This window comes from Pezoporus occidentalis, unplaced genomic scaffold, assembly GCF_034315485.1.
Source record: "Pezoporus occidentalis ecotype Australia unplaced genomic scaffold, CSIRO_AGI_Poc_V1 ctg88, whole genome shotgun sequence".
Lineage (NCBI taxonomy): Eukaryota > Metazoa > Chordata > Aves > Psittaciformes > Psittacidae > Pezoporus > Pezoporus occidentalis.
The window spans coordinates 898,110-910,891 of NW_026916242.1; the positions used below are offsets into that span (position 1 = coordinate 898,110).

Consider the following 12,782-nt stretch of genomic DNA (forward strand, 5'->3'; position numbering starts at 1 on the left):
ATTTAGTTTTTGACATGTATCTTTTGGTCCTACCATACTATTCAGCAGCTTACACATATGATAAGTAGACAGAGACACCTTTTTGCCTGAGAGAGAGAAGTTCTATCACAACCATAATTTTGGTGAATTTTTGCTTTTGCATACTGGAGTATGCATACATCGCTGGAGTGCTAGAACTTGGAATGTTGGAATCAAACAGTGAAAGCCCAGCATTTAGCTTCTAGTAAAAAAACCTTAAACTACAGGTACATTTATTGTTGACATGACATTTAGCTTTTGTAGATAAGGAGTACAGCAGAGTATGTTAAGAAAATAAGCAACATGAAAATATGTTTTAAGTATATATATTTTAAAATGTGTGGTTCTAGAACATCACAACTCTTTCCCAACTTTAAGATATTTTTGCGTGATTGCAAAAAGTGAAACATGGTGTCAGAATACTCTATTCTTGAAAACATGGGCTTTTTTATGATTCTTGACTTCCAGTCAGTAGAAGTGCTTGCTTCTGGAAATAAGTAATTGTTTGAAGTCCTTGATTTTGGTCACACAAGAAAAAGTGGAGAGGAAGAACGCTGGATCTTGAAATTGTCTCTGTGACAATACATGTTTTATTGACCTAAAAAGCAGCCAGTCTGGTTTTAAAGCATTTTTTTTTTGGTCTTCTCCATGTCTATTTTGTAATCTTCAAAGAAACATGCAAATCAAGTTGTGGATTGTTTTGTGCTCTGAGGAATGAAAAATAGGGAAGTTCTCCTGTTTCCTCTTGAGTGTCTGAGATTTGCAGAGACGAAAAGCATCAGCACAGCTACCTCTGTAATAGGAGGAGGGTTTACATTTCTTTTGGATTATATTTGATTATAATTGAGTTTGAAATTGTGTCTTTTGTTTGATAGCAAGGAAACTTAGTTGCAAACTTTAAAAAAATATCAGGAGAACCCACTCTTTCCAAGACTTAAGTTGTAGCAAGTCCTGTTAAGAAATAGCGCTAGTGTTGCACACATCAGGGGTCAGATATGTTGTACTCTTTGCATAGCCTGCAGGCCTGTTCTGTCAGCTTCAGTTAAAGGTCGTGCATTCCTTCCTAAATTTGGCTTCCCTTGGAAATGGGCTAAGGGAAGAAGGCCTCCTTGTCATCTGCCTTATTCGTAGAGAGTGTATGTGTCCCCTGACCATCCAGTTTAAGTTGTATCTCAATGGATGCTTGATATATACCTCTCTCTTAGAATTTCTGAAGCTTGCTATACATTTCATTTTATTATTTTAAACTGTTAGTATTTTAACTTTGAATTGTATTAAAGAGATGCACAATTATTTCTGTGTAATCCCATAACTATGAAATGCAGGCATTGAAATTTCATGTTTGTGCACCATCAAATTACCTCTCAGGTGTTTGCTAACCACTGATTTCAGTAATAACCATAAAAGAACAAAATAGACATTCACTGAAGGATAAAAGAGTTATGTAGAACAACAGTTATCAGATCTCTTAATTCTTTTTTCTTAGGCAAGGCAGTCAGCCCTTGGGGCATTTAGTTGAATTATTTGCTGACTGCTGGGTGCAAGTGGAACCTGTTATTCCAGCAAGGTGGAGAAAGAAACAAAAACAAATTTCCAGTTTTAATACAGGAAACTTGCCACCACCCCACCCCCCCACCCCCGCTCATAGCTCAATTAAAAAACAAACCAAAACCTATTAAGAGGGCCCATAGGTCTCTTGTTTTGGATCTTTTTTCTCCTCTGCCCAGATAAAATCCTTGGCATAGAAGCCCTTGTTACATTGAAAACTACCCAATTTTTCAAAGAAAACATTGTTTCTGAAAGTGTGGCAATACCTACCACTGTATTATACAGCTAGAATAAGAGATTTATGTGTTCATGTTATGTGATGATGTTTAAAAAAAGGATGCAAATTCATCAAGTGCTTAAATGTGTAGTAAGAATTCCTCAGTAAGACTGAGAAAAATACAGATTTAATTCATGCATTCTGTTTTATATGCAAATCAATATATAATTTTCAATTGCCTATTTTGTGCTAAAAGATTCTTGACTTAAGTTGTACGGTGAAGGGGTAACTTGAGGACAAATGTAAATACATACCAAGCTACTTTGTCAGGTCTTAATATGTTGGCTCACTGCCAAGCTCTTTCAAAATACCAGGACCTTCACATATGGACCTCAATAGATATATCAGTTAATTGTTTTGTCTCAAAGATTTTCTAACAAGACTTCTTCCATACAGTTTTTATAGTTAAAAAAAAATCACTTTTTGTAATAAACTCGGACAAATTGATGTCTGAAGAAAAGAAGATGTTTAGATTTTGACTTTGATACGCACTCTACTTGAAGATATGCTCAATTCTCTGCATGTTTGATGGTCCTTCGTACGTAAAACTTGCTTTGGGTTGCCTGTCTTGCAGCAGAATTATGCTTCATAATGCATTTTTTTAGTCAGTTGCATATACAATTGAGAATCTGTCTAAGTTGGTTCAGTGAAGCCACAAGTTTATTATATTGTTGTTTCAGCAGTAGTGCGGAGTTAAAGGATTCCTGTCCACTGCTTTGTGTTCCTATTTGTGTGGAAATACTTTTTTTGATTTTCAGTTAGTTCAATAATCTTGTTTAGAGTGCAGTCTTGTAAATAGCTGTCATCACAGATACAGGGTGAAAGAGGTAGAGATGATGAGGCGATGTGAGGGGCTGCTATTGTGGAAGAGGTACGGGAGATGCATAAGCAGGCATTGAGGCAAGCTCCTTTATGCTGAAAACTGTCCTGTGTGTATAGGTCTTCTGTCAATATTCTACTTCTTGTGGGTCCCTGTCAGAGTAAGGGCCTATTTTGTTACTCTTTCACATAAGGCTGTGTCAACTGAATCAAGATACTGTGGTATATAGTGGAAAAGGTACAAATTAAGTTTGGATTCACTGGCATAGATGCTGCACTTTAAGTCTTGGGGGGCATTGCCGTTTCTTTTTCTTCAGAGAATGCTTATATAGTCATCTTTTAATGACTAGAACCTGGAAAGGTAAATTGCATTTTTACAAATAGATTAAGAATCACTACTTTCATTGCAAATCAAAATTCTAATGAAACACCTGAATAGTTTTATAACTTCACTTTCTCAGAATGAAAGTATTTCTATGCGTATGTTTGAAAGTCTGCATCTAAATTGTGTGTACAAGTAGACTGTACAGTAGAAAGTGAACAGAAGAGATAGATTTCAAGCTATTAAGTAAGCTTGTTTACAGGTTTTGTGAGCAAAAATGCTGAGAAATAAACCCGGTCGTTAAACTGAATTGGGTCATGGTAGTTTAGGGAACTAGGAATCTCTAGTGAGCTACTATCCTCTGTTTCAGGATGCAAACAGTTTAATTTTGCAATGTGAAAACATAGGCTTCATTTCCAAGATTACTGTCAAATAAACTGTGAGAAATTTTCCCTGCTACTATGCTGCTGTAAACAAGATCTGAGGGGCTTGAAGTTCCATAATACATTTCCCTTTTATTTATCACTTCTGATGCTTTATACTCCTGCCTCTTTGTGTTCTTAGTTAAAGATTGGTATTGATCAGTGCAACTGGACAGCTGAGAGCATAGAATTTACTTTATGGTAAAAAGTTCACTTTAAATTAAATGTTGACCTATAAAACCCAGTGATTAATGGCTTGAAATGAAAAAGTGATCAGTAAGAATACTGATACAGACATATGGCAGTGGTCTTGGTGTACAAGTAATAAAGATGTACTTGGTTATTTTCTTTTTAGTTAATTTGATTAATATTCAGATTCTAGAATTTAAAATTTGCCCATGATTTTTATTTGAAATTGTTAATAAATTAATTGCTAATTGTTAATTGTATAAAATTATTAATTGTTAATAAAATTAAAATTCAAAATCAAATTAAAACATTTTACTCAAGTCCTTTTTATCTGTGTGTGTGAATGTTTACTTTAAAAAATGTCAAAACTGTTAGTTTCAGGATAAAAAGTAATCTGGATATTCGCTTCTCACAAAAAGACAAAAGAAATAATATGTATTTTCCAAACTGATTATGATAAAGACCAGGAGCAATTATTCAGAAGATACCTGCCACTAGAAATTGTAAGAAAATGTTTGTGCTGTGTTTTGACAATGTCCCTGCAAATGGAAAGCTACAGCGTAGCTGCAATATTTATAAATTTATGCAGTAGTTTCTGAAAACCTGTAATTGTCTTTTTTATTAGAAGATATTGGTCATTATGTGAGCACATCTTTGAGGATAATCTGATTGTTGGTGATATGCAACTAATGTAGTAATTATATTAATATTTATGCAACTAATACTATTAGTTATTACTATTAGTTGCGTTACTATTATGCAACTAATATAGTGATATAGCCCTTTAATTTCAGACCAGTTATGTGCAGAAAATTGTGCATAAATTTAAGTGATATTCAGGAAAGATACTAGTTCGGTAATCACTGCTGATTAGCGTCTAAATAGATTAATTTTTGTTTGTGTTTTTATTTTTACTGTAGTATGCCAGTGTTGAGCAAGATGGTGAACATTACATGACCCCAGAAGATTTTGTGCAAAAATACCTAGGACTTCATACAGATCCTCGTTACAATCGTAAAACAGTGCAGCTGTTGGCTGGAGTGGCAGATCAAACTAAGGATGGGTGAGAATTTTGCTTTCCATTATAAGCTTGTAATGCACTGGTAAATGTGAGAGTGAAAGAGTTTGATAATTTCATCTTCTAAAATAGATTATAGATTTTATTACACTTTAAGTTAATTTAGGTAGTAAGTTTTTTTGTCAAGTACAATAGACTATAAATTTGAGGAAATTGGGAAAAAATACAGTGTTTAATGTGCATTTTTTAAATTGGAATTTGTTTGAATGGAGTTTTAACAATCCCTACAAATGCAGAGGAAGTTGAACTCCAAATAAGTCTAATGTAGTATGATTGCCTTGAAAAAGTTCTTTTCTGTTTACTCATGTCCATGATTAGATACTATGTAGAATCTTTAGTAGCTGTAATTAAGCATGAAAACATGGAAAAGCTTTCTTATTTCTGTAGTGTGCCATTTAAATGAAACCACTGAGGTCTTTATTTTTAAAGCACTGGCTATTAGGAAAGAGAGACACTAATGACTCTATGAAGGAAGAAGGCATATGTCTAATCAAATAAATATATATATAAATATATATATGCCATATAAAGTTTTCCCAACTCTGCTTGCAGATGATATTGCTTGCTTGTAGACAGCTCTCTGAAAATACTTTACAGAATGTCTGCTCCTCTGAGGTAGCACCCTCTTGATTCACTTGTCTTCCAAAGAGCCTTTTCTCTCGCTCTATGTAGGCTTCTACTTTTGGCTTCAGACTGTAGTAGAAAAGTAGGCATTGTTGAGGTGAGGTTAGGATGGATGAGGGAACAGGTGAAGAATAGAGAAGGGAGTGGTTATTTTGTAGAGGGGAGAGAGAAAGCTGATGTTAAAACAGTATACCTTTGTAAATACATAAGTGCAATTTGTTTTAAATAGCCCCTCAACAGCCATGGATTTGTGAGCCTAAATCTGACCTTTGGCATCACTTAAATGTTTTTTGTTTACCTGTATTCTGCTTTAGAATATTCTAGTAGTTGGCATAGTATACTGAGAAGCCTGTGCTTTACAAATTAAATTGTATATGCTGCATACATTTTACACTTAATGACAAATGTAGGATCTCCTGTTTTATGTAATGTTACATGATTTTTTTTAATAAAACTGCAGCATTTTCATAGTACATTTCATATATACGACCTCGTCTTTCTTTGCAGTACATGGCTACAGTTTGTTGTATTGTTACAGATTGAAAAGGCTATTTTATATATATCTATTGAAATAATAGTCTAATTGATTACTAGTAAACCAGTATGTTTATGTTGAAATATGTTGTTTGTCTTTTATGGTGTACATTTCTTCAGACAATGTCTTTTACAGTAAGAAATCAATGATTTGTTTTATTGCAACAGAAATTTACATTGAGGCATCACTGTTTCATTGCTTTCCCTGTGGATATAAGTTTGTTTGTTTTTGTTTTTTTCTTATATTTAAATCTGGGTAATATTTGAAGTGAGATAATCAAACACTGGTAAGTGTGCTTTATCTAATTCTTAGTTGGAACAGTGGGAATGGGAATTATTAACATATGGTCTGCAGTGCAAAATGTTTGTCTGTTTGAATACTTGCCTGAAACTTATTTTCCTAAATGTTTTATCCTGTATTTATCTCTAACCTGTATTTCATGTGAAGAATTTGTTATACCCCCATCATCATCATTGATTTATTTATTTGCTTTTACATTTGCATTCTTCCTTTTGTAGTGAGTTGTGATATATCAAAATCCAGACTCTAATTATGTCATCTGCACAGAGTTTAATCTGTAGCATAAATTATTATTGTAATCTTCAACTGAATTCCATAATGCATTATGTCTTTCCAAGGACTTAAAGTTACTTTACTAAGTCCAAGGAAGTACCAGTACTCCTATTTCATACATACATTTGTAAATTAAATGACAGCCCAACATCACACAGCAAGTCATTGAGGAGCCATGGGTTCTGTTACAAAATTTCATTCCTGTGTCTGCTATCATATTCTCTTAGCCTTGCTTGCCCTTCAGATAAATACTCAAAGTGTTCCTGGTAACTTTTCTTTGTTATTTTTTTTTTTTTTTATTTCATTTACATTTAAGTTTGGTACTTTAGAAAACAAACTATTTTGGAGCTGTCTGTCTGTAGGCATATGTTTAAAAAATGTTTTTTCTCTCTTACTTTTTTTTTTCTGGTGGTAACTTGGTCCTTACATAACTGTTCCAGAGTACTATTGCCTTCTCCTATTACAACAGTACAAGACTGGTTTACCTTAGTGGAACTCTGTAAGGTAGTTCTTAAAACAGATGACTCTTCACCTTGAAGTGTTTGTTCCTCATTGTTACAAAAGCATGTTCTGAAGAATTAATGTGATAAGCTCTAAACTAGAATTTGACCTAAACTGCTTTGTCTGATGTCTGGCTGCAACAGGGTTTCACTGATGCTGTAAGCATTCCCATGTCTTCAGACTGCAGGCACTAGTTTTGAAATTAAGATAAATATCCTCTCCGAATTATGTACTTGCGTATGTGTGCCAAACCCAGCTTTCCAATTACATAAGTTAATTTACATTAGTAGGTATTGCAGTTCTAAAATCAAAGATTTTCTTCTTTCAAGCCTTCAAAATTTCACAGTAGTCATTCAAAATTTTTTATTTTAATTGGTTGTTTCTGGGTACTTTTCTTTTTTAATTTTTAATTTTATTTTTATCAGCATATTGTTCTTAACATTTGGAAATTAGGTCTTAAGCTAAGTCCTGAAGAAAGAGTTGATGTTTCACATACTGAAGAATCACAACAGAGCTAATACTTAATGTCTGAAAGTTTTTGTGGGGAAAAAAGAGCACGGAGTTGTAGTAGGAAAAAAAAGATATAGAGGAATTGTAAACACATGGCTTGCTTTGTGTGCTTTTGAAAGGTAACAGTACAGAAGAAGTAAGAGAAAAGGAAATTTTAAAAAATGTTACAGATAAAATGCAAGGTGAGTGATTTGATATTGTTATGGACTCTGTAATGCAGCGGGTTCACTGAATGATACTTGAGTAGCAATTGGGTGGGAAGTTCTATCATTCTGTTTAATCTAGCTCCTGTTATCTCCGTCTTAATGGATAATGGAGGATCACAGGGGATATCCCTGCTCTTAGGCATTGCAAGCTGAATACATGGAAAGGAAATTGAATGTGTCTTGTCTCCTTTTGCTGTAGGCACTGTTAAAGTGAGTCCTCTGAAGACGGCTTCTTTCAGGTTCAGGCTTCTACGAATGCATTCTGCAGAGATCGTCACTTGATTCTGTCAGTTATAAAGCTTCCTGCTTAGGAATTAATTTGTATGTCAGGTTTTCGCTTGTATGTGAGGTATATTTTGAAATGATAGTATTTCCAATTATTTTAAAAGGATATTCTGTTTCTTTGATGCTAAACCCTTATTTATCATGATCATCCTTTGGATGAAATTGACTTTACATCTGAAGAACTATTCTTACTTCTCTGTTTTTTTTTGTGGCTAAAGTGTGAAAAATTAGTATCATAATTCTGTATCTGCCATATCTTAATTCCTTTGAAAATCACTACATTTTTTTCCTGTATTTTCTGCATAATGCTTATATGCAAGAATGTTGACATATGTAACCTCATTTAGAGTATCTCAATTCTGCTTTATGTGTAATCTGACAGGGAAACACTAGGTAAACTAATGGATAGTGTGGTTTGATTTTTCATTTTCCTCGCTTCCCCTCCTCCCCTGTAGGTGACAGAATTTGTACTTTGCTCTTTAGCAGTAAGCAGTGTATGTATGAAGTAGTCACTATGAGCTAATGATCTTCTATGAAGAGTACTAAATTCAGATCAATTAGGTACATTATCTAGGAAAATATACAATATACAATGATACTCTATGTTTTAAGAATATCTAATGAAATAGTAATTTCTTTGTTTAGTTTATAAAATGCAATTATAATTTCCATTCCCATTGATAATTTATTTGATACTGAAATAGATATCCCATCATTTATTTCTGTAAACTGAGCTAAGGGAGTTGTAACTGGATGGAATATTTGAAGTCATCAAGCTAAGTTCCCTATTTTTACAAGGGTGAAAACACACATTGGTTCCAATAAACCAAGTTTGGTGTTAAAACCTCAGGCTTTTGCTTTCAGTATTCTGGACAGGACACAGTATATGCCTGCTCTGAATATCTTTATGGATATGTAAAGTTGTTAATGTGTCAACATTATCCTTTATCTTCTACTGGCTTAGGGCTTATCTTTCTTCCGCCATTCTTACATACATCATTAGGATCCCTTCTAACTTCCTTGCGGTTTATGGAGGACTGGGGATTCTTTAAAATGTTTTTTTTCTATTTAGTCAGAATGAGTTCCTCTAGAAAAGTTAGTTATGATTATCCTAATAAGTTACCTGTACATACATTCAAGTCCGAGTTTTTATGTGTTAGAACACAAAGCAGCATTCCAGAGACATTGCGGGAACCTTAGCTGGGGAGGCTGCTGCTTCCTTACCTGGCACAGAAACAGCTTTCCTAGTGCATCCTGAGTTGCATTGTTCTGTATGGTGACTGCCGTGCATACACAGCTCAGAATCTTGAGATCTGCTGTTACACTCAAATCCTTCCCTGCCTTGGTCATGTCTAACTGTCCCTATGTCCAAATGTTTTTATAATTTCTTTCTTTCTTGGCCTCACCTACATGGCATCGTGGTTCATGTTATATTTGAAGTGTTATATTTTTTCTATATTCATAGTAAAGTATAACTTATTCTGAACCTGGTTTTTATTTGTTATATGTTGTTTTAAGAAAACACATATATTGTGTAGTATATTCCTATACTTAAACTATGTTTTCTTTCTTAGCAGAAATAGATATATAAATTAAGATAATGACAGCCCAGTAATCTTCATGGTGGGGTTTTTACATCTTAATTTTTAAGTGCTGTCTGCTTACATTTGTAATTGCAAGGTAACATATTGTAGCTATTTACTCAGAATTGCTTATATTTTGTAAAGTCTTAACATTTTTATGTTAGAATTTTATTTTAATAATTGGATCATATAGTTTTCTAGAGCATCAGACGCATTGTATTCACATGGTGTTGTGAATAATTTTTTAAAATCTTTTTAACTTCTGTATTTTCCTTCATAGGTTGATTTCCTTTCAAGAATTTTTGGCATTTGAATCTGTTTTGTGTACTCCAGATGCAATATTCATTGTTGCTTTTCAGTTGTTTGACAAGACTGGCAATGGAGAAATAACATTTGGTAAGAATATAAAGAAAAACATTTTAAGAAAGTGATAATAGTAGTATAAATCTTAATAGTGGTTCATGACCACAGAAATGGTACATAGAAATGCGTATTGTGCTGTACTGTACTGGTTGGCCAAGAGTGTTCAAGAGTAAAACTGTTTTTTTCTTTCAAGTGAAACAAGCCTAAGAAAAACGCAGAAACAAAGTCTGTTTTGCTCTGTCTTCCTGAATCAAGATTTTTCATGTTTCTGAAGTAGTTATAACAATGCTGTTTTGTTCAGTGTCGTTCTAAGTAAATTTGTAGACTTTGAGCTCCTTCAGTACTGAGGGATTTTAAAAATATGTACTGGATCTCCATTCTTCTTTGAAGAATTATCATTGGATGCAATACAAGCCCTATATAGGAATGAAGGAGGTTTAACCTTTAGAATCTCTAATTTAGTATTCCTTTTCTTGAGGAGTAAATCTTTAATGTTATGAGTGTTAACTTCCAACTAGATCATGTATTTGAAGAATTAGGAAGAAAATATGGCCTTTAAGTTTTGTTACCTTTTTCCTCTTTCCTTAATCACATAAATTAGTAATTGGACAAAATTCTTTAAGCTAACTGTACTGCTCTGTGATGTTGCTAAATAACTATTACTAAAATTGCAGTCCTTTGAGGACTAGGTTTTATTTTTAAAACTTCATATATTTATGAAAATTAGAAAAGCCAATGCTACAAATTTTAATAAAGTGGAATGAGAATTACATGTTATTTCTATCCAAAAGAATAAAGTTCTCAATAGAGAAAACACAAACTGTGCTTGGATTTGTAACCACTTGCCGTTTGTACTATTTCATTCTTATGAAAATTGTTGCAACTTGTTGGGAATAAAAAAAAATAAAGGAAGCAAGGGTCTTTTTATAGAACCAAATTGCTTGACTTCTGATGTTTGTTAAATTACATCATTAACTGAAGGATCAAATACTGAGCAATTTGAATACACCTCATCTTGAAAAGAAACTCAGAACTTAAATAAAGTTGAAGTCAGTAAATGCAGTCATTAGGAAGTAGACAAACTATTACAATCATTATGACCACATTAATGATGGTATATTTAATAGTGTCACAAAACGATGATATACACTTTGTAGCTCTCATGGAAGGACTTGAAATAGCTGGTTCTGTAAATGAACAAAAAGTAATTTCAGATTGTGTTGTGATTCCTCAATCAGACTGAGGATTGTTATTTTTTACGAGCACATCATTATATTAAAGGCTAAAAGTACAACACAAACAAGAGAAATTGTAAACCAGAAAATTCCATAATGTTTCCAATATCTTCATCACTGATTTTTGTTTTTTTTTAATAAGGCTGATAAGTCTTGAGTAGGAAACTCCGAGAGAAACTTCACTATTGGTTTCCTGAGTTTACAAGATTATATTGCAATTATTTTATTTACTAGTATGTTATAATATATCAGTGGTACTTACTTTTGTGCTACAGTTCTCATGTTTAGTGCTGCTTTTTTGTTATTGTTTGTATCATGGCCTACTTATTTTTACGTCATAGGCATATCATACAAATTAATGCATGTGGGAAAAATGTGAATGCTAATATATAGCCTGTTCAGAATTTGGTAACTCTGCAATGAATTGCTAATTTGGTCTTGTCGCCTACAGAGGCTGTTTTGTGAGTCCTGCACTCTTTCATTTTCATACCACATCAACAGAGAAGCACAGAGTTTAGTTTCATGTAAAAACGAGAATATATAAAACTAGGTCTTAAAAGTTTTAATAAATGATTAGAAATACACTGAAATCAGTTTAGCCAATTGGTATAAGAATTTCTGTCAGACAAGTCATCTCTCTTTTATGAATATGCAATGTATCCAGTCTGCAGATAAACTATGTTGGTTATGAGAGCAAACATGAGTCAAGATGTTCTAGCTCAGATACAATGCTATGTGAATGTGACTGCATTGGTTCCAAAGCTAACTCAAGCCAGTAAGTCTTGGCAGAAGTGACATGGTTTTACTGAGGTTTTTCTGCATTGTGCATCTGGAGCAGGGGCGGGGAAGTGCTGGAGAATGGAACACAGAATCAGCTTGGGTCTGTTAGGCCAGTAACTTGAACCCAACACTGGCCTTGCTGGATGTGAGATAATGTCTCAAAATCATTTGGGTGTGACTGTGTGGCATTTTTGAAAGATATCCTGGTCTACTAAGATTTTCAGTTATCCAGTGAAAGTTAAGTGTATTTGTTGATTTTTAGAACTGTCTCTGTTTTTGAAAGCAAGATGCTCAGTTGGATTCACATCTCCTTTTTAGGATTTATTTACTGACATGGACTCAGACCATACTTGAGCAGTTTATGTTCTTGCAGTCCTCTTGAACCTCAGACTGCCATTTGTCTCTTCAAAAGTTTAGCTTCTAACTCTCCAATGAGTACTAAATTGTATTATAAAGAACTTCTGAGTTGAAAAATGGAAGAAGACAAAAAGTTTATGGTTCTTTAAAAAATATTTAGTAGAAATACTTGTCAGCTATGCTATGCTAATCAGTGTCTGTGCCATATAATATGTTAATTGGAATTGTTGAAACAGGAAGCCTTCTGTCACTTTAACATCACCTACTTTCTCACTGCTTTGGGACATTTTTCCGGGAGTTTTGGACATCCCAAAATCCTGTATGAATGACTACCATAAATGTGCAGACAGTATGCTGTGATATTCATGCAGTAGATCCATTGCAAAAACATGAAATTGGAACTACTTTGTATGAGTAAACTGTACAGCATGCTCAGCACTCATGTTTCAGCTGCACTAGACTTGATATCAGCTTGGTGAATAAAAAGTAATAAAATGACTATTTTAATAACCCACTGATAAAAGTGACAGTGTAGTTTAAATGACTGTTAAGTCATG

The 12,782-nt window shown here is 33.6% G+C and overlaps 1 protein-coding gene across 3 annotated transcripts in view; it reads left to right on the plus strand.

Moving 5' to 3' along the window:
• SLC25A12 (solute carrier family 25 member 12) overlaps positions 1-12,782 on the plus strand; it is a 50,041-nt gene that overhangs the window by 1,444 nt on the left and 35,815 nt on the right. For 2 of the 3 annotated variants that reach the window (XM_062604756.1, XM_062604757.1), the window contains exons 3-4: positions 4,516-4,658; positions 9,771-9,886. In XM_062604756.1, the coding sequence (XP_062460740.1) occupies positions 4,516-4,658; positions 9,771-9,886 (259 nt within the window). Of the gene's footprint in view, positions 1-4,515; positions 4,659-7,821; positions 7,972-9,770; positions 9,887-12,782 lie in introns of those variants that run through there. The other variant, XM_062604758.1, reaches the window with a different exon arrangement.